This window comes from Nelumbo lutea, chromosome 1, assembly GCF_056320005.1.
Source record: "Nelumbo lutea isolate HS-2025 chromosome 1, American lotus-T2T, whole genome shotgun sequence".
Taxonomy (NCBI): domain Eukaryota; kingdom Viridiplantae; phylum Streptophyta; class Magnoliopsida; order Proteales; family Nelumbonaceae; genus Nelumbo; species Nelumbo lutea.
The window spans coordinates 192913778-192937328 of NC_142684.1; the positions used below are offsets into that span (position 1 = coordinate 192913778).

The 23551-nt window shown below is 36.1% G+C and overlaps 1 protein-coding gene and 1 long non-coding RNA gene across 2 annotated transcripts; one reads left to right on the forward strand and one right to left on the reverse strand.

Annotated features, from left to right (window-relative positions):
• Positions 1-782: 782 nt before the first annotated feature.
• On the forward strand, positions 783-7795 carry LOC148880093 (uncharacterized). Its single transcript, XR_016104464.1, has 3 exons — positions 783-1065; positions 4811-4856; positions 7372-7795. It is a non-coding gene; the product is annotated as an uncharacterized LOC148880093 (long non-coding RNA).
• LOC148880094 (homeobox protein knotted-1-like 7) lies at positions 3973-16915 on the reverse strand. Its single transcript, XM_088961919.1, has 5 exons — positions 15890-16915; positions 15649-15769; positions 7483-7673; positions 7229-7360; positions 3973-4382 (listed from the first exon to the last, which is right to left on the reverse strand). Exons 1-5 carry the CDS (start codon positions 16220-16222, stop codon positions 4242-4244), a joined length of 918 nt encoding a protein of 305 aa, XP_088818045.1. The 5' UTR covers positions 16223-16915; the 3' UTR covers positions 3973-4241.
• Positions 16916-23551: the final 6636 nt, after the last annotated feature.

The window sequence follows — 23551 nt, forward strand, 5'->3', positions numbered from 1 at the left end:
TTCATCAGCGTCAAAAATAGTCATTCAAACTACGAGTGATTATAATCACTCCAATTAGAAGTTTTGGCTTCACGAACCAAGTAAAAATCAGTCCGATAACAATTTGAAATGTTTGAAAGAAAAAGAAAAATGAAATGGGAAGAATCTTGAACTTGGTAATGGTCATCGGTGCCATAGCCTACATGTGAAAAAAATAAAAAACCCCAACGGAGGAAGCTCTCGTACTGTCATTGGAATCTATTCTGGTCGGTGAGATCGCTGACTTCTGAGGAGAGCACCGCAACCGATGGAGGGCATTCTTTCGTTGTCATCTGCCGGAGAGAAAAGAGGAGAGGCAAAGGCTTTGGGGACACGTGGCATTATCACGTTTTGTGAGAATGTTTTGAGGCGCCAGGCTGCGAGGAGCAGATCCAGACTCATTTATGTGTTTTTCCCAAATGCACAGCTGAGATATAATTAAGTGGTGGTGTGAGAGCAGATCATCCGGTCTCATGAAGTTCCGATTTGATTCTCACATAACCGTCCTCACACCGTGATCAAATTTGGTCCGTAGGCGCTGTGAGAAGAGTGTGAGCACGGTTCCGTGAGGATCAAATCCAAACTTCTCATTGGAAACATCTCCCTTGAATTGAATTGGAAACATTTCCTTGAATAAAAACCAATAAATACGGGAGATATTCCTGATGCATAATAGGATATGTGTGTGAGGCGCCAGGTGTGAGTAGCAGATCCGGTCTCCCGTCTTACAGGTTTTTAAAGCCGTGCATTAGGAACATTTTCTTACTTTTATGAGGAGACTGTGAGGACTAAATTCAATTTCGGTCTCATGGCGCTGGCAGTACTAAAGTACTAAACCACTGAAGTTGTTTTATCTTTGGATTTGGACTTTGGGTTGACCGTGAACGAGGAAGGTGGACCCATGGTACCATACCGATAGGAGAGAAGAAGAAGAAGTAGGAAGAGAAGAGGCAACTGGAATGAGGAAGTCAGGAACAGGAGTAAAGAAAACAAAACAGTCTCTGTCCAACTCTCCAGTCTCCCTCATTTTTCCTGCGACGATATCAGGCAAATATATTTCCCTTTTTGTTTTTTTTTTTTAATTTTTCTGCGTTTCTTTATCTGTATTGAAATGATATGCTTCTGTTAGTTTCTTCTGCCGTGGGTATCAAATATGCGACAAGAGCGATTACAGTACTTTAATGATCTTGTTTTGACAACCGGATTGGTATATCTGTGACTGTAAACAAGTAGACTTGCTTAGGTTGGTTCTCTGTTTTGAGTATTTATTATCGATAGCCATATCTTTGGCTCAGTTTTAGTTATGGATTTCCTTTGTTTATCGTTGGTAACGAATGCAAATCTGTTGGTTCCTCGGAAGTACTGATGCTGAAGTGTTCTACATTTTTTCTATTAATCTTTAACAAATGGCAAATGAATGGAAACAACCAAGTCCTTTTTGTAGAAGTTCTCGAATCGTCTTTGCCCCTTTGTATCTCAGACCAAATATCGCAAATCTTATATTGAACCCTTAATCAGATTTCAAGCATATCATACTGAGCAGAGCAGACTAACGCAATACAGTTTTCTTTGTTTTTCTTTTATTCGTTCTAGCTCCACTACACTCTGCAGGGGAAAATTGGAAGTAGAACAGGTAAAGCGTATGTTCATAAAGATTTGGCATCTCAACTGGGTGAAAAACTAAAAATGCATTCTTCGGTTGGGCTGCTCGCTGATGCCTTTATCATTAATATACATATGCGGTGTGGAATCTTATATTAGTTCTAATTACACTTTTTAGCGGAAATTAGGGTTAGAAAGTTCTGAACTATTTGATTTCTATGCTTCTTTACTGTTAGAATAAGGAGAAAATAAGGCCTATTGAATTTCCAGTAATCTAATGGCATCTTGTTGGAATAAGAGTGCACATAAAGTAAGAAAATGGGAAAAAAATAGAAACCTAGATCCAACCTGAACAAAACGATCTCTTCAGAATCAGAGCATACTAACTCTACTAACAAGACAATGAGAAACATTTACATAATTATTGATAGACGAAAATATGGATCTACAACTCACATAGATAATGGTCATCCTTGATAAGCATGCCATCTGAAGCAAATGGGAAATGTCACCATAAACTTTTGTAATTTGTAGCTAAAGTGCATGGGTAGCACCAAGAAATCTAAATCCCTTTTTTGTAGTATATGGAAGTGCTACCTTTTCTTTTTGCATCTCATCTTCTATGAATTTGTTTCTTATATGGGGCTAATCGTAAATTTTGTCGTGCATGCACCACTATGATTTTGTTCTTTGAATTCTTTTAGCTTAAATGATTATTTGTAGCTCAGGTTAATCAGTGAATAATTCTTTATAAAACTCCACATCCAAGATTTATCTATAAAGTTCAAAAAAGTTTATAGATAAATCTTGCATTTTGGAGTGGAATAAAAAAAAAGGATTTACCTATAAAGTTGTGGTAGATTTATATGCCTTGTCTTACTCAACATTTTTAGCATGAGAGTACAACTTTGTTAGTCATTTTTAGGCATCAATCTCATGATTCTCATCCATTTTGGACCATCTCTGTTCCAGCCATCATACTGCCTCTACCAAGAATAAACCATTTCAGGCTTCCTTTTCTTTTTTCTGTGATTGGAACACATATTTTTGCCATTATTGTCTGATGATCATTATCATTTGGCAATTTTCATTTGTATGCCTATAATTAAGTCAAAGATAATCACCCTCAAAAAAAAAAAAAGAACTCGTATTATTTGGAGAATTACAATTCCATGATCATTTTAAAATTATAATATCAATCTTGCAATTCTGTTATTGATAAAAAAAAATGTCAATCTTGCAATATGGTCCCATCCCTGAATGGCAGAATCAAATAAGTCAAAAAATCATTTAACCAAAGAATCCTTTTTCACTTTTGTGAGGTTGTAAATCCTTATTTTTCCAGAAATCCTGGAGAAACAAATTGAGATACATACAGAAGTTTCCATTTATTTAGTTATGTAGATACATTTTCACAAAGTGATAAAAGATAATTTTCAAGAATTTGACTACCAGACATGTCATGTACATGCGTTATAGACATACCAGTTCTACTATTAAACAAAGGAAAATCTGTGATGCCAGAAAGACATGATACCAGGAGTTTGACCAATCAAAACCCCCTGTTAATTTTGATGAATACCCACCTGATTTGTTACCACTTTTATAATGCCGATTGATTGGTTGTAAGTTTTCCAGTATCATGTCTTTCCCACATTATAGTCAAACCCTTAAACAAAATATAATCTTCCATATAACTTTAAACTGTTTTGTTGGAAAAACATGTATCTTTTTCTTTTAGCAATAATTTTGTAGTTACATAGTTGTCATGTAAATCATATTCAAAGAGCATCCTTTTTTACATTGCAAACTTCCACAAGGTAATGTGGCATATTTCACATAATAGATGAAGTAAACTGTATGCAATGATCTGCATTCAGCTTTGTTGAGGTCTATGTTTCTGGTTCTTTTTTATCCAGATGGTAACTTGTTTGAGGTGAAAATATGTCTAAGTTATCCATATGGCAACAAAAGAAAGGGTACAGATACAGGTGGTTGTCAATAAATACAAGGTGAAAAATTGTTCATCTGGAATCTGGAAAATCATCAATTTATGATTTTTTTTCACTATGCATTTTTTTTTTGAAACTAAAAGCAATTTTTTAATTTTTAACGTTAGAAAGGTAATGGGTTTGGTTACTGACTTCACTGCCATGAAATGCAGTAGCATTCTTAAAAATTTGTTCTCAGAGACGAGTTCTATTTGCTCGTCTGTGACATGTATTATATAATTTCAACTATACTGTCCAGTGAGCACAAAAAAATCATATTTATTCTATAAAATGCAATCTGCATATTTCAGGTGTTATTATGTCCTTTTTTCTAATTTTCACAAAAGCAACAGCCATCAAATGGTAAAAGAATGTGCTGACAAAGATCTGGTTATGAAAATGTGATAGTGAAACAGAAACCTGCACCTGTATGAATGGTGCATCATCAACTGCTTATATTACATACTTGAATTCAAAAGTTACCTAACTGCTACTCTGCTAAGACTTGTTTCCCTTTTGTCAGAGATGTTTGACTAGAAGCAACTAATTTTGAACTTACATAGAAGACATTATCTCCATAAAGTATTTTCACTTACGGCTCATCTTTTGCAACAAATGAGATCAATGTGTCTACCTTTTGCGCTTGGATTTTAAAGTTGTCACTGATTGAGAATTGCTGTGCCAATTCCGTTTTCTTTGGTTGATGAACCAATTGTTAATTTGTTTTAGCTGTAAGCCTGTCTCCTCCACAAGTTTGGCCTTATCATCTTCCTGTAAATATCATACAGGTACATGTGTAAACAATTAAACTGGGACTCTAATTACATAAAAGAGCAGAATCATAAGCCCTAATTTAACTGGATGGCAAAAAGCAGGTTTGTCAGTTCAGAAAAGTGCAGATTTTATGAGAAATACATTTTCATTTTAGTGTAAAAAAAAATGATGTTGTCTTTGCAACATATAATAAGATATACTTTTCCTGTGCCTTTGTGAGGAAAAGGCATTCCTCAGAAGTGTAGGTATAATAAGAAAACACAGGTAGGTATTCTGCTTTCTGGTACTTGTTTGAACAGGTAGCTATTCTTATGGTTCTTTCGTCTCTGTTTTCTCAGTAAAATTTCACTTGGCAGTGAAATTTAAACTACTTGTTTTTGCTATGCATAGATGGTTCTTAGCTGACATAGTACTTCCTCTTGAAGGTTAACATCCTCAAAATTGATCAAAATAAGGTTAATATCTTCAAAGGTATGGACATCTCTCCAAAATGCTACATAGAATGGTGAATGGGATTAATTTCCAAATTGTATACCTCTTGCACTTAAGTGGCTACCAGACTGCTTAACAAAAAGAAGTGACTGCAAAACAACACTCGACTAAATAGAAGTCTATCAACCTTGGGAACTAAACAATGCAGCAGAAACAGCTCTGCAAAGTGTTTCCATACATGCTCCGCACTAAATTAGAGTGAAGAAAAAATTATTTTCACCTGCTCAGCTTTCTTAGGGATCTGATTAAACTAAAAACTGTTCCATTACTGTTACTTATTATCTTCCTAAATAATAAAAAGAAAATGTTAATGGGGCTTGCAAAGCTTGTCTGCTAGTTACTGATCATTGAGATTCTTCTAGGCCCCAATGTATGTTATAAACTTTGAAAATGTTTAAAACCACTTTCCTTTTCCAAATCAGAAAATGCATATGAATAGGGAAAACATTCACAAAGGGAAAAACTTTGGCATCATTTATCTTCATAGCATTTCAAATTATATAATTTCCAACCTTCAGCTTATCCCTATATTCCAGTCTTCATGCATGTCAAATTGCTGTTTTTCAAAGCCAATAACCTTAAGAAGGATAAGTCTATTGCTGTCCCAGTGTTGGTTCGTTGGCAGAAACTGTTGCCTGCTCTTCCTCTCCTTCACAAATATTCAAATTCATGTCTTGAAGGTGTTTTATTACTGTTTCTTCAGTAATACTGAAGGATGATGTAAGGAGTCTAGGCTCTTGAATCTAGAACCAACTGGGGTAAATCAAATAAGGGATCTAAGAATGTAAGTTCATATAAGAAGGATACAAGAGTGAGTTAAAAGGTTATCTTATGGAGTTTGCAATTGCATCTTCTTCCTATCATTCTTCTTTTTCTTTTTGCTCATCTCCTTCTCTCTCCTTTACTTGGCAGCTTTCTTCATTGTTTCTGAATTCTTTGTCACCATTCCCTTTGGGTTCCATTGCATGGTGAAGTTCCTAATTTTTTTGTTCTTTTTAGGGGTGTATAGCTCAAACTTCAGGATGTAATTGAATCTTAAGTTGCCAAGTGTTTGTTGGTTTCACCAATCAAAAGAAGTATTTATTAGATGCGATTCTGATCAAGCTGCATCAACTCGTTCTACCATTGATTCTTAGTTGTTTGGCACTTGTTTAGAATTGTAATGCACCCAAAAACATAAGTTGCAGGAGATCTTGGTAAGAAGAATATAAGGAGGATTTCAGAGGGAGTAGACAGCATGAATTTCACTAGGGAATTAAGGACTTAGATTGGGGAAAGTTCTATATTTCTATGATTGGAGGCAGAAGGGGATTCATGGGTGGTTGTGGGGTGACTAAGTTTAATTGCATTGGGCCTTGGAAGCATAGACATGCCATAAGGAGAGGTAAAACTGCTGGATAGGGAGTTAAGAGCTACCTTTTAGATGGACTCAGAGGTCTGCCAATGGCATGGCTGATACCTTGGCAAGAAGGGAGTAGTAGTATCCAACTTTTTTATTTTCTTGGGGGTGTCTTCTTGAGGAGGAAACATGTAACGTAAATTAAGAGTCATAAACGGGTGTAAATAGGAGTAAGTAGCAAGGTTAGCCCATTGTCAGGGATACCTAGCATATACTGATTGTACACCATTCTTTATCTAAACTTTAATAAAATTGATCAGTTACTGATAAAAAAAAAAAAAAACATGGACTCCACTAGGAAATTCTTGGAATAGAAGAACAAATAGTTTTTGAGGCTTCTATTTTGAGATCAATCTTCCATTTTTTTTCATGAAGCATATGTCTATACAACAAACTGGGTCAGCATTTTGGCACAACTCCAAGATCTTTGATCAATGACAAACTACTTGAAATGACAAAAAAAGATCATGAAAAGCACATCCTTATTGGAGAGCAAGAGATCAAGAAGTAATGAAATTTTATAAATAACTAGAAAATGAGACTAATAGATTATGAAGATATCAACAACCTAAGAGGATCCCCTTGCTGATAGACTTGATAAAAAAAAAAAAAAAAAAAAAAAAAACTAGAGAAACGTCCAGGAGGATTGATCTTCTTTCAGACTATGTTTTGGTTTTCATTTGGCATATAATATTTTAGAATATTTCAGTTATTGTTTATGATTGTCATATTTCACTAGACATTGACTTCTTTGACAAGTAAAAATCATGCCCTCAACAAATTTATATTATAACAATGAAAACTAAAGAACTTAGGAAGCTTTTATTGCTTTTTCCACATGTAATACATTTGAAAGAAAAAGAAATAGAAGTGAAATAAGCCACAGCACAGTATTGTAAATTATATTTATGAGTATGCTAAGAATTTGAAACAAAAAGTTGCAATTGCTTACTGTAGGGTAGGGCCACTTTGAGTGTTGTTGCCACCAATTTTTCAAGATCGTAGTTGTATCACCAGGCAATTTCCCTGCCCTTCTTTTTCTTAAGATTTCCTCTCTTACATCTTCAATTCTTGACCTAAAGCCCTGAAAGGCAGGAAATATGACACATCAGCTTGCTGTTTTGTTGGTCGTGTCTACTAAAAGAATTGGGAGCTTCAGAAAAACGAAAGAATTGGGAGATTTCCAGACACTATCAAGTACTTTACCTGCTTCAGCTCTATCTTCAACTCCTGCCTAACCCTCTCCATCAGAGATCTTTCAGATTCAGTTGGAAGCAGTGGACCAAATGACATCATGTCATGCCCATCAGAACCTGGTTGATCTAATGCAGAATCCATCTGTAGTTCATCTTCATCATCGGACATTGTAGCACCTGTTCCTTCCCCAAGAGTTACTCCTGGAATAATGAGCAGATGTGACTGTCAAATCTTGTACATAGAATTAAATGGTAAACCAAGCTGCCACTGTAACTTGTGAACAGTCATGGATGGGAAAATGTTACATTGAATATTGAACTCATGGATCAAAATTTCATCACAGACCGGCCTTAAACTGGCCCCTCTGAACCAGTTTTGGAAAAAAAAAAACACAAAAAACAGTACCGATACAGGCCAATACGCCAGTAGTATCAATATTTTGAACCTTGATTAAACTATTAATTTCCTACATGCATTTTAATTGTGCTCTCTTTATACCAGTTTAATTTAAGCTTTCCCTCATAGATATGTCTAATGCAAAAGCAACACAAGGCAGTTCAGAGTAGATTTCATGACAGTTACCTAGAAAAGACATGGGATCTTAAAATGTCTAATGCAAAAGCAACACAAGCTTTCCCTTATAGATATTTTTCTTGTTTCTTTTTTTTTTTTTTTCTTCTTGTTTTTTCCACTGCCTAAAGTGATTGTGGTTAACACCAAGACTGCATGTCAAATTTATACTCAGTTTTGAACAACAGAATACTTTCTGCTAGGAAACCATATAAAAGATTAAGTAAATTTAGATAATGATAAAATGGATAGAAACTCATCTAGAATTAAATATACAACCACAGACAACCAATTGAAATATAACATGGCCAGAGTGGCAGCTCTTGGTCTATGGTTCTACGCTTCTGTGCATTCCAAGAGTTCATGACTATTACCAATCTTTAATAAAAAACACTCTTCACTTTGGTCAAAATCAGTATAACCTACAGTCTGGTTTGAGATAAAAAAAAAAAGAAAAAAAAAATCATGATCTTCATCATTATCATCTGATTTCACTTTATCTTGACCATAACTTTCAGTCATAAATGTAACTGCATCGTTTTTCTTAATTATCATCTGTTTCTTCGTCTGATTCTACAACTTCGACTTAAATCATTCAAAGCCTCAAGTTCTCTAATTCTCAGCAATCAAATAGGATGCGATTACAAGAAGGTGCTTTTTACCGTGATTCAAACAGAATTCTCAGAAGAATTTTCAAGGGACCTACATAGATAAAATTCTTATTGCATAATTATTTGGATGGAAGTAATTTGGGAAGATATAGAAGGATGATACATGGATCAAAGTAGCTCCTAGTATCTAATCATTTTTAGCCACATAGAGAATGGTGTGACAAACCATGTCATCCATCCAAAAGGTTGGTCCATCTCCAATGATGTCATCTAATTGAGCCCTGTTATGCCATTTGTATATGGAATGGGGTGAGTTAGGACATAACAGCCCAAGTCCAATATATCTCATTTCAAGGAGCACAATTTTTGTCACTGATACACGAAATCCTTAGTGTTTTGGGTACCTTTCTTTCTCTCAAAAATCTAGGCTAGTTCTAACTTAACAATCTTTCTAGCCTACCACAATTTAAGAAATAAAGAAAAAACCATGTATAATTTAAATCCTGTTTATTTCTTATCTTTCATGTAAAGAAAGAAAAAATTATTATTTTTTTTCTGGCCGCTAGGTTGTGCTCCGATGCATCAAGAACCATTTTATCACCTGTGGTGTTCCAATTTCTCAAATTCGTTTCAACAAGCTAAAGCTGTCCAGAACACCTGATGGCCCATCAAGTTTGGTTAAAAAATAAATAAGATAATCCTTATCCTTTACCTTAACGCTATGTTTGGTTTGAAGGAAAAGATAGAGAAAGGAAAGGAAAGACAGGGCAATCTAGGCAAGGTTTGTAAAAGGTTTTCCTATCTTTCTCTGCATTTTCCTTCAAACCAAACATGGACTAAGAAAAAGTCTATTTTGGTTCAAAACATCAAGAGCCATCCCTTGGGTGAGTTTTTCTTATATATTAACATGGAAACATTTCAAAAGTGTTAACTGGTAAATAACGAATTCAAAAGTTTGACTGGGGCTAACAATTAAAGAAAATGGCCGGGGCCATTTTTAGACTTAAACACATTATTAGGATTTAGGATGATCCAGCCCATTTCCAACCTTAGTCTAACAAAAACAAAAAGATTTAAAAAAAAACATAATTAAAAGCTTGTTGCAACCATTGTTTTCCCTTGCTGGTTATTGGCATGATCTTTAATTAATAGCCTTCAGAATTCAAAGAACCTAATAGTGCAATTGACACTGGTAACTAACGCAAATAGACACAAGGGAATGTGTAGGAATGGCAATGGGGTGGGGCGGGGTGGGGAAGGGGAGCCTCTCCCCAATCCTGTCCCTGTGAAAATCCCCATCCCCATCCCCGTCCCTGTCCCTGCTAACGGGGATAAGGTTATTCCCATTCCCCGTAATTTTTTATAATGTTAATCATTTTGTTTTTATTTTTTATTTTATTTAAAAAAATAAAAATGAAATAATTAAAATTTACAATCCTATTAGAAATGATTCAAGCATGTTCAACCATATTTTTAAAAATATTAATATATAGACGTATGTGTACATATATAATGTATGCATACATATATATTAGTTGGAATTCCATAGGGCGGGGAGTGCTCTCCCCGTCCCTACTAACGAGGATGAAAATTTTTCCATCCCTACTAACAAGGATGAAAGTTTCCCCATCTCCATCCCCATGGGGGGAAAATCATCCCCATTCGGGGCGGATCCCCACGGGGATTGGGGGAATGGGGCAAATCACAAAATGGGGCAGATCCCCACGGGGGAAAATCAACCTTTTAAGCTGAGGTTGAATGTTTTTGTTTTTTTTGTAGGAAAAAAAAAGCAGAATCATCCATGCTATACCAATTCCTCAACATTGTTCCTCACACACAAAAGACGACATTTGAGCACAATGAGTCCTTAAATCAGTGCAAATTATAAACTAAAGGTTAAAACGTAAGGAGGGAACTTTTCTTCCCTATAGAATCACTGTCTACAACTCTTAAAATTAAAGTTTACTATCAATATGTTCAGTCAATTCTTATTATGCTTCTACCAAGGATGAGCAAATGGGTAGGTTCTACCCAGAATCAAATGGAACGACCTCAAATTGGCCTTGAACTGATCTATCCAATCTGTTATAGGTACGGTCTGGTTCCAAAAATTCTTGAAACTGGCCCCAACCCAAGTTGGTTTCAAGGTCTAGGGGTTTATCGTACCTGAAACAACCTGATGAACTGACCTTACTTGGCCTCGGTGGAACCTGCCTTGGAACTGAATTTGCCTTGAAATAAATCCCAAAATACTTTTGGGTATGTAAAGGTTTGAACCCAAACACTCATGGTTACAAAGGCCATGGTTTCACCTGACCATTGAATTAAGTTATTTGATCATTTCTTTTCATGTTAATGTTTGAATGTGTGCAATAAGTAATGTAGAAAGTAATACTTACAAAATTTAAATTTAAATTATAAGTTTTGAACCATATAATGATAATCTACGCATTAAGTTACTCAATTTAATCAATGAAAACAATATAAGTTTTAAACAATATATTATATTTATTAAAAATCAAGTTTTCAATGAGCATGTTTCTTTTTCTTTTTTTTTCTTTTTTTTTTTTTTGGGGGGGGGGGGGCGAGGAGGGAGTAAAGAAAGAATAGATTCCATGGGGGGCAGACCCTAGAATTGACCCCAGAACCCCCAAGGCCAGAACCGACCTTCACAGGGTAAGTTCTGGTTCCAAAAACCTGGAACTGACCCCTAAAAGGTAGGTTCCAGGTTCTGCCATGTAACCGAACCGACCCATGCTCATCTTGGAACTAAACTAGTCAAATAGGTCTGTTGACCAAATTTTATTTATAAAAATATGGGTAGATTTTGTTCTTTCCAACACAGCAGACCTGCAACACATATTCTCCCCTATGATATTCTCGTTTACATCTCTAACAAACTGATATTTATTTTCATAACTTAACTTCAAGAAAATTGTAATTTTATGGAAAAAAAATAAAGCTTTTCAAAAGACCATTAAGTCTTGTTTTTTAATAGCTTTTATCCTTGAATAAACACCATTTTAAATGGAAAGTGACAGAAGATATGGTGCTATTTAAAAATTGTTAAATTTGACTATTCCGATAATTATTATTTAATAATAGAATTATATTTATATAAAAGGAAATTTGGATATATATATATAGGCATAAATAAGAAAATTGGAAGCGAGAAAGTGCCTCTCGAGCCTATGTTTCTTCATGGGAGAGAATGTAAGTTTCCAAAAGAAAAAAAAAAAAAAGCATCCCTCGTTCTTTGCTTTCCAAAACCATCTATTTTTCATTCCCAAAATTAAGGAAAAATAATTCTTTATTAGGAATAAACTGTTCTGACATTTTTCCAATGTAACCATAATTTTCATCAACAAATATGCAATAAAGAGATATTCTAATCATCCTTAAAGGTCGGACTTGCATACACTTAATTTTTATGAAGCAGAAATGTTAAATTGCTCTTTATATTCATGAAAATATTCTTATGTATGGAAAAGATGTTGTATGAACTATGAACTCAAAAGGCTATGAATTTGGCATGTTAAAAGGCAAATATTTCCCCTCCTAAAATCAAAACAAGGAACAACTTGTTTCTAAGGAGAAATATGATCCCTTGTCTTCCAAGCATATTATTTTGCCAAGGAATGATTGTGTCACAAGGAAACGCCAGAATCATTCTAAAGTGATCCTTAGCTTGTCCAAGGAAAACTTCTTTAATTTCCTGGTGTAATCACCTTAGGAATATAGATACATATATACACATGTTTGTGCATACAGATATATATGATCATTTTGAGGGATGACATGGCCAATATAGGGTCAAGTTTCCATGTAATAAGTTGCATTTGACAAGTGTTCAGTGCTCTAGTCCAGATAAGCCCTATAAACTATTATTGGATTTCTCTTGCCATAATACATGATATTTAAGTTAAATGTACATTTGTAGATTGATAACTATAAACAAATATTTCAAAGTCATTGAATGAGTAAATAGAAAGAACCCAAAGACTCAATAGAATAGGACAAATAAAAAATAAAAATAAAAATAAAAAAAAAGGCAATTAACTAAGTTCGCAAACAAGTAAAAACTAGTCCTTCAGCTACCGAACTCCAATGCTGAAGATTCTGGATCTATTCACTTAAAAATCCATCTAACCAATATGAATAATTTATACTACTAAATAACTTTAAAATACTTGCTGAAAATAGTAGGAATAATCATAGTTTACAATCTCCAGTTTCTTACAATTTAAACAAAACGATAACAAGAGATCGGCTTCAGTGCTCATAAGACTGCTCACATCATTCGCGCAGTCCCTTGCAGCTATGTATTGAGAATATCTCTGTATTTGTCTGCTCTTTTGTTCATGGGAAGATATTCCCAAAGGACTGTGCAAACGGTGTGAGCACGGTCTTGTGAGGCCTAAAATCCTGAAAAAAGTTGGGTAGTATGATTTTTTTAGTTGAATGAGTTAACTCACAATCACTTCTGTTGTTTGTATTTTTGTAATACATAAAAACATAATACTGTAGAGTGTACTTGCAATCCATATCATATATGTCAAGATGAATATTTTATTGAAAAATGGTTTCTCCCTTCATATAAGGGCTATATATCCAGATGTTTGGGAGTGGGAGGGATGAACTGGATACATACCTAAGGGTTACCCAGATGTTAACGAGTTAACCTTTGGCATTGTTCTGAAAGACATAAAGGGCTTATTGTATTTTAGCCATTTCCTCTAGATGGGCGAATGTTTTATCCCTTCCTAAGGGCTATCCATATATGTTAAGGAGTGGCTTTTAGTCTTTGATCTTGATCCTAAATGCATTTTGGTTATTACTAATTAAGAAAATTATTTACCAACTAGCAATAAAGCTAAAAGCTAGAATAAAAATAATAAGAAATTTGAAGAGTTGGAGTTCGGAGATGCTTGTAGATAAAGAAATTTACATGTTAAATGTCATGAATGATGCACATTTTTTATTGGTTAATAATTATGTTATAAGATCTAAATCAATCAGCCAAACCTATTATTTTATGCCCAATGGTTTATGTAGTACATATAGAGCTAGAAGTTAGCACTACAATTAAGTGCACGTATATATGATTGGATGTAAATAATGAATATGTAAGAATTGAGTCTTCTATCAAAAGTTGGATTTCCTCTCTTCTATGAAATTAGTGGTTTCAGGGTGACGGATGAAGAGAGGAAATCCAACTATTGATAGAAGACTCAATTCTTACATATTCATTGTTTACATCCATATATATATATATATATATATATGTATATATTGGGAATTGAATAATAGTGGTTTGTTAGCTGAAGATTCTGTTGGATAAATTATAGCTAGTCGACAACTGTTGTTTTATAATCTTAGAGAAGGTAAAGATTTGTTGCAATTGAAATTTCATATTTTTCAAACTAGCTATATATATCAAATAAAGTGTTCATGTTCAGATAATTTCATCATCATTCTCCCCAACCGTCAATATTCTTTTGTTTTCTCCTTTATTTTTTTTTAATTTATCCAACCGTCATTATTCTTATTCTGCCTCAGTTTTACAACTTGAAAAAGCTTTTGCTAATTCCTTTTTTTCTCTTCGCAAGAGTTGGAAAAAAATAAAGTGTGTGGTATAGTGTCATGGGAAATTGCCAAAGTAATAACTAATCCAGTTTGTTCACAATACAAATTAATCTCTAGTCAAAGGAAGCCTTCAATTTCAAAAGATGGATGCATACTTGTTTTGTTTTTGGTAGAATAAAAAGAAATGGGATATCTCATCATTTGAGCGTTATATTTCACTTTCTACTGTCTTCTTAGCTTGGAGTTGTGGCTCAAAAAGGAAATACTGAGTACACCTATGGTTATAGAAAATGAGCATCCCTCCATAAGAAAAGAGACCACCCCAAACCGAATAGAGGGGATTTTCAAGGGGAAAAAAGAAGTTTTCCTCAGATTTATGTGTGAAATTTTATTTATGCATGCATGGAACTTTTAACAGTTGAAAAAAATTCCCTTTATATATGAAATAATCGTTTGCAACCAAATAATGTAAGGGGAAGACTTGACTTTTGTTGGTCTGATCAAAAGTGTTCGATCTACCCTGATATTATCAGTCAATGTTTGGGGAATCTCATTCAACATTTCCTGCACAGAACTTTTTGATTGTTTTGCCTTCTTTTTGGCATGTGATATGCATCTGCCGAAAGGAATTGCACTAATTCTATCCGCAAGTCCAGACCTCAAAACCAGTCTAAGAAGCTGCCACCTGCATTAACTAGTACTTACTTTCTGTACCAAAATCCCAAAAAATGAACACTTGGGTTATTATTATTATTATTATTATTATTATTATTATTATTATTATTATTATACATCATTCACTTTCCATGTTTATGAACTTTTTACATGAATATCCATGTGATGGCAGCTGATTATCTCATAACTTTGTAGCACTAAATAAGAAAGATATTAAAAAAATAATATTTGAAATATATAACAACTTTGGTTGTTTCCCAAGCACTCCAGTACATGTCCAAAGATTCCAAACTCAGCAAATCAAGAGGAATGTAAGCAAGAAGGTTCATGGGTTATCTAACAAAACAAATAAAAAACAATCAGAATACAAGTACCCTCTAGAAAGGCTAAATATTCAAATGAAACATCACCGGTTGTTGTCATTCTTTGTTCCCTCCCTCCATCACCCAACTAACTAAACCTCTCCTAACTATAAACTATTTCCTCCGTGGTCCCACTCCACCCACCTCTCTCCCACGGAAACACAGACTTACAAGTAACCCATATAGCTTTCCCCCTTATCTTTCCACCCACCAAATCCATCCAACATTAAAAGAACAAACAGATTAAACAAGAAAACAGCATCTAAAAAAAAAAAAACCCATCAGACTTCTTTATCATCTCTAAAATTAAACTTCTAATAATATTATGAGACAGAGAGACAGAGACCCTGAGAGTGAGAGAGAGGGCATACCGGTGAGAGATTGGAAGGACTGCTCTATTTCACGGCAAGCCATAACAGCTTCGACGGCGTGGACCCGAACATGGTTTTGGAGCTGTTCTTTGAATGAACACAAAACTAACAAATATTGAGCCTGTAAATAACACCAGATGAAACCATATTAAGGGTAAGGGAAGATTAGGGGGGAGAGTAAAAAATAACAGTTGAATATGAAGAAAAGGAAACTGGAATATCACTTTCGAGAATAACCTACCAAGAAGTTGTCAAGCTCCTGTCTCTCGTGGGGAGAGAGGACATGGTGTTGCTGTTGATGTCGGGAAGCATAGGATCGAAGGATATGGTGAGACTGAGCGAGCTGTGCATCGATGAGAGGTAAGTGATCGATTGGTGTAGCAACGCGGAGACACCCGACATGAGCGGCTAATAGCTGCTCATAGAGAGGATGTGTAGCGATCTCGGCCTTGAGCTGCCGCTGTTGATCGGCGGGAACAGCTACCGAGACCGACACAGAAACGTCATCGTGTAACCCACCAATGCTTCCACCACCAACCCCATGACCCAACATTCCTAAACCCGGTTGTTGCATTAGTAGAAGCCCAAGCTCAAACCCAGCAATCTGCTGTGTATGGGGAGTATGGAGCTTTTCTTTGTACAAAAGCTGTGTAATGCAACAGCTGAAAAGGAAACAAAGGAGAAGGAAAAAGGGTTGGAAGGGACTGAGAAAATATTATTACGAAAGCTAAAAGGAAAGATGGGTTTGAAGGACCACAGCCCTTTATACTTGAGCGTGAGTGGCGAGAAAAAGCAGGCAGTTTTCTCGTTATTGGCGATCTCACCAGAGACCCTGTATTGGGATCCGAGCACACGACTTTCTGTACAACCTCTGGACTCTGGACACTTATACAGTGGAGAGAGATAGAGAGAGGGAGAAAGAGGGCTAGATTGAATTGGGTTTACAATTTTTTTATTGTTTTTGTTTCGTCTCAGAACTCAGGACACAGATCAAACCTGACGCAAACCAACACAAGATAGAGAGAGGGGGGGGGGGGGGGGGGACTGGGAAAGGAGGAAGAGGAGGAGGTCCAGGAGAAGAACAAAAGGGTGAGAGAAAGAGAAACTAGAATGAAGCTGAATGATTATTAGTAAGAAGAAAGAAGATGAGTCAAGCCAAGCAGACAAGGCTGTCCCTATTCTCAGTCCTGACATTTTGATTGCTTCCTATATATTTCCTTATTTTTCTTTATAGGATCTGGTGCTGGGTATCTCTTAACCTTAACCCAACCTATGCTTAGCTACACGCCTCTTTAATTGATTAGGCCTTCGTAAGTCTATGTGGGTCTCTCTCTTTCTCTTCCTTTTATTTATTTTACATCTATTATCAACAGTCGGCTCATTACCAAACAAGAAAGAAGAAAAATGAGAGTCGGCTGAGGGTTGAGCTATCTCTCTTTGGCTGGCGTATGATGCTTCTCTCTCTCTCTCTCTGAAAGTCTGAAATTTTGATATCTGAGGGAAAGCAATAGGAAATACCGTTTGTTGGAACTTATTAAATGACTCACCACCAACTTTATACCTTCCGACGTGGCTGGGATGGGACCCAGTTGTGCCAATGATCCAAACCATTTGATACATCACATTTAAAAAGTCGTGGCAGGATTAAGAGCAAACGGTTAAAAGGAATAAGGACTGGTTGAATATTAGATCCTTGCAGTCCCTGCACGTGCACAATGCGCATTTTGGTACTTTTCTTCCTTCCAGTTGGTGGGCCCATACCACACCTAAAGCTGTTTAATTTGAGGCGTAAACAAACCGAATAAAGAACGAATTTACACTTTTTTTTGTTTATTTTATTTTCTTCTTCTTTGTTTTAATCCTTTTGTTCTAAGATCTAACTTCTTCGTGGGGTTGCGGTACAAGCAAGAAGCATTTATTCATATTTATTATAAATATATAAAAAACACAAAGGAAAGGATCATCTAGAATCTCCAACAAATCACCAGAAAGGTGGTTGAGTACCCAACAAGCAAGATCCAGTGTATTACTCGATCATAATACTCCACCCCCCATGAGCTCGGATCTGCTGACTACAACCTGTGCACGATCGGATGTGCGGCTGTAAAGCCTTGTGGAGACCCCTCAACCGGCCCCCCGCCCCAGAATTTAAAAAAATAAAAAACTTTGATTTATTTTATAAAGCCCAGTTTGGTTCGCAGGAATAGGGGTATGGAATCGGAACCAAAATGGATTATTCCGATCTCAATTGGCAACTGTTTGGTTGGGTGGAATTAAAATCTCATTTTCATTACTGCTAGAATGGCATTCTCCCGTTTGAGGGAATGGCTATTCCCTGCCCTTCTCTTGGGAATGAAATTCTATCTAGGAATGGCAATGGGGCGGGTTCGGAGTGGGGATTACATTCCCCATCCCCGACCCTGACCCCCAAATCACCCCATCCCCATCCCCGATCCCCGACCTCAATGGAGATGAATTCCTCGTCGGAGACCCAAATCCCCAAATTCCCCATCTATTACGCCAAACCTTCCCTTTCTATTGAAGCTCACCATCATCCTTGAGTTCCCATTCAAGTTTCTTCCTTTGGGTTCGGCTCACACTCTCAGCATTTCATTTGGGTTCGGTTGAAACTGTATTTGAACTCGAACTTTGAAGTCTGAACTATATTAGATAATTAAGATTTATTTTCTAGATTCTAGAATATAATGGAAATCAATAAAAGTTGAGAGAAAGACTGAAACTAAGAGAGAGAGAGAGAGAGAGAGAGAGAGAGGACTGTTAAGAGAGTTTAGGTCGATGATGAGAGAGAGTTCGAAGGGTGATGGCGACGGTGGTCGGCGATGATGATGAAGGTTAAAGGAAGATCTTTGTTCTTTGAGTATCTCTTCTCTCAATTCTCTGGTCTCTGTCGAGACTCAAGTATCTCTTCCTCCCCTCTGTCCAATGTTGACGGGCGAGTGGGCAGTGGTGACAGTCAATGACGACAGTCGGTGGTTGGTGAATCGGCGACGAAGATGAAGCTAGGGTTTACTGGTTCAATCGCCTCTCTTGTCTCTTCTCTCTTCTCTCTGTTGAAGACTCAGTCAATTTTTAGAATTTTAGTCGAAGGGTTTTCTTCAAGTGTTTATGTTTTACTATTTTATGAATAAATTAATAATTATTATAATTATATATATTATTATACAATTATAATATTAATCGGGGGCGGGGCAGGGCGGGGATTGCAATCCCCATCCCCATCCCCGAACCCGATCGAGGATTTAAGGACCACCCCATCCCCGACCCCGGCCCCGCCAAAGTGTCCCCCATATCCGATCCGTCTTGTCGGGGAGCCTGGGTACTCGTCGGGGATGGGGAAAATTGCCACCCCTAATTCTATCCCTAGTGGTTTTAATTTTCATTTTCATTCCTATCTGAACCAAACAGACTATAAGAATAGACCATTCCTATTCCAATTCTAAAGGATTTTGGTTCTGAATCCGATTGTGAACCAAAAAGACCCTAAAATGCAATAAGAAGCTTTATACAGATGGATATCTGAAGTCCGCTCCTATTCTATCATATTCGGATATTCCTATTTCGAATCTTTGGATTGGATAAATAGGATTCAAACAGAAATCGGATCAAATTTGGATCAATCCCCTATTCGATCCAATATATATGTTATTTATTTATTTATAAATATGCTATTTATATTGTATTTTTGTAAATTTGTTATATTATTTATTTTTTCATAAAAATATGTATATATGTGATTAAAATAATTGAAAAGATACATGCTTTTTTGTTTTCCTTTATTTAAGTTGTTATATTTTGTTTTTCTTTTAATAATTTATTTTTAAAAAATTAAATTGACCAGATCTTATCCGACTTCCTTGTCGGATTTGAATTCAAACCAATGTTTGTGAGATCTAATCAGATCAGATCTACTATTCTCACATCGAACTGGATTCAAGTATACCCTAATTCAAATCCGATCCAATTCGTTTGCATCCCTAAGCTCATAGATATTAGTGCTGATTCGGAATTGAAATTGAAATGGTCTATTCCTATAGTTTAATTGGTTCATATAGGAATTAGAATCAGCTAGAATGAGATTTCATTATCAAGGGAGGGAGAGGAAATGCTCATTCCCTCAAATTGGGGAGTACCATTCTACTAGGAATGAGAATGAGATTCTAATCCCACCCAACCAAACAATTTGAATTGGAATTAAAATGGCTCAATCTAATTCTTATTCCAAACCTCCATTCCCACGAACCAAATAGACCATGAGATTCTCAATCATGTAAAAGTAGTAAGAAATTATTTAAATAATGCTCATAACTTAACAATAAATATGATTTCAAACAAAATGAATTAGTGAAATAGAATTCATACACCTGATTCTATATAATTAGGACATGGCTTATATGATGATGATTGATGATTAACTATAAATCACACGTGAAATAAAATGGTTGTTGATGAAATCAATTTGACATGAGATAAGAATAGAGGTGTAAAGTAGGCCATGTCGAGTCGTCACGGCACAGTCCATGGGCAGCCCACCCTAAAGGTGACCCGTGTCATGTTGGCCTGTGGGCTGTCATGGGCTGTGCCATCCTCCCTAGTGGAAATTTTGGGGGTCGACTCGGCACGGCCCACAGCCCAGGCCTAAGCGGACCTGTGTCGTGCTGTGCTGGCATGCAGGCCTGGGTTGGGCCGAGCTGCAAGCTGTGTCGTGGGCTTGGACCGTGCTGGGTTGGGAGGGATATTTTGGTCATTGTAAAGTTATTTATAACTTTACCCAAAATGCCCCATAAACTAGTTGTTATATAGCTGTTGGGGGGCCATTTATGTCATTTTTTCAACCCCCATAAGCAAAATGCAGAAATACCCCCCTAATATAGCTATTTATAACTGTTGTGGGGGGGGGGGGGTATTTCTGTAAACCCCCCCCCCCCAAAAGTTGGGCCCAATGGCTATATTCTCGGGCGGGCCAAGTGCGGCCTATTACGAGCCTGGCAAGCCGTGCCATGCTGGCCTGTAGCGGGCTGTACTTCGTGCCATGCCGACACGTGGGTTACAGGCGACATGACACGTACTATCATGCCATGCCATGCCGGCCCATGGGCCTTGAATCCCTGACCCAACATAGCACGGACCTCCATTCCGGACTTGGCATGGCCCATTAGCCGTCATGCCAGGCCGAGCTAGGCTGGTCCAAATGCGGCCCGGCCCGATTTAGACCTATAGATAGAAATCTATATTTTTAACACTACGGCCCACCTTAATAAATTATTAAGGTGGTTCCTCCTGTATTGGTATACATGCCACCTTATGACCTCAGCTCCTATGAAATGAGAGGCTTAGGTGTTTCTATAATCTATATCCTATAGAATGAACAGTAGTGATCCGATACATTAGTAATCTAGTATAACACAAAAAATTATTATGAGGCCCTCTACGTGCCTTGCACATGGAAGGTTAAGTTTCAGAAGATTTTTTCATTTTGAAAATTAATACAACATAATCATTTTTTTTCTTCTAAAAATGTTACCAAATGCCAACTCAGTTTGTTGGACAAGACATGTGGCAAGTGACAGGGCTTTAGACTGCACTATGATTACTGTAGCCCCACACCCCAAAGCTTTTGCCTGAAGACAAATACAGACTAAGGACATAATTTTAGTGAAATAGAATGATGAGCATATTCAATTAATCAAGTATAGCTAAAGGCTTAGCTTAAAACTACAAATTAGGGAGGGTAATTTTTCTTATTTCCTTGATTCCTGTATGGATTCATCCCGAATAGGGCAGAGATGGGGATGATTTCCCCAATAGAGACAGAGATTGAGAAATTTTCATCCCCATAATTAGCAGTGATGGGGTAGGGACAAGGAGAGCACTCCCCACTCCATGAAGACCCTGATCCTCGACCTGTGTGATTCTCATTAATATATATATATATATATATATATATATATATATATATATATATATGATTATATATATATTATATATGTATATATGTACACATATATTTATATATTAATATTTTTAAAAATATGGTTGAATATGTTTAAATCTTTTCTAATAAGATTATAAATTTTAATTATTTTATTTTTATTCTTTTAAATAAAATAAAATAAAAAGAAAAATGGTTAACATTATAAAAATTTATGGGGAATGGGGATGAAAATAGGGATGGGGATTTTTGTAGAAACAGGGTGGAGAGAGACTTCCCGTCCCTGCGCCGTGCCATTGCCATCCCTACTAGAAATAGTGTTTGAGAGGCTGGGGCCGGATGGCTTTTACTGCTTTCACCAAACATAGTTGTTCAGCTTTCCATGCCATGGAAGTCGAAGATCTATCACAGGAAAGCCCTTCCCAATGGGTATTAAATTAGATTAACTCAAACAGTGATGGAGGTTATAGGGGAGGATGCGTTTGAAAGGAAGAAGAGAAAAGCCATATTGATATTTAGCTTTCAGGAATATGGTTAGATAGCTCCAAGAGGATCCTTTAATAATTGTTGGGAAACAATGATGGTGCCATTAGCCATGGTTGTCCTCGGAATACTAATTATCGTGTTAAAAGGAAGAGCGAGCTTGACATATTTTGTCAATTTTGATTCATTCTAAAATTCGAATGGGCCAAACAACTTTGGTCCTCTTGGGTATAATGCCCACCAGCTTTTTTCTTCACTGTCTTAATCATGATTGATTCTCCTCAATGAAATTTATTGTGGAATCACTTAAAAGGTTTAAGGTTCTGTCTTCTTCATATCACACTCCAAATCTAGGAATTTGATTTTTTTTTTTTTTTCCTTTTGTTGGACAGTTAAAAGGGATTTTCACTTGCATCTCAAAAAGGTGATGATTTGGGCCCTTTTTCTCGGGTAAATGGTACACACCCCTAATAATAGTGAAAAATATATAGTCCTTTTAAGCAAAAAAAAAAAAAAAATGTAAGTATCCAAATGTTTCAGTTATCATTTTCTTATTTTCTGTACGTTTATGTGCCCCCACAGTTGAGATATTGGGTATGGCCAAAATACGATATCAGCAAAATCTTATTGTTTTTTGTTGACATGGCAATTATTTTTGTCTTGAAAAGAAAATTCATAAATATTGGCGAGCACCCCATAAAATGATTCATTTATATCCTACTGTAACCATGATTTTCAAGGCCACCGGACAGCCGGACTTGAAAACCTGGGAACTGGTTAAGTAATCAGTTCCATTTCATTTTAAAATTGTTTTTTTGGTTAAAAATCATTGATTTGATCAACGATTCACTGACCTGGGGCGGTCGAACTGTCAACCTGTATAATAACTTTTGTATATATATTTTTTTAATTTTTTTAAGTCAAAACGGACTGTCCATTCGAACTGAATGATAAGACTGTTCAATACGAGAACCAGTCCCCGTAAGGGTTCTCTATCCAGTCCGGTTTTAAAAACCTTAACTGTAACCATCACCGTAACATTTTCTTGTGACCGACAATAAAACATGGACTAAAAGTTTTAAATTGAAAATATTGAGACGTCTGCTTTTTAAATTCAAAATTTGCTGTGGTGATGGCCGCAGCATAAGTAAACTCATTCAAAACACATCCCTTACTGTTATGGTATCCGCATTGACATGTAGGCAACATTTTGCAAGAGAATGGGTGCAAAAGGCATGTGTGGATGTAAATACAAATTTTGTAGAATACAAAAGGCATATGCATTGATGTAAATGCAATTTTGCACAAAAGTACAAATTCAGACTCGATTTGGTTTTGCATTGATAAACAATGTGTTGTGTTTGGTTGCAATGAGTACAAAAAACGAATTTCAAGGCTGGAATCTACCTGTTTTACAATGACCAACTTCGAGTCATGTTTTGAATGCAAAAAAAAAATGTCAAGTAAAAC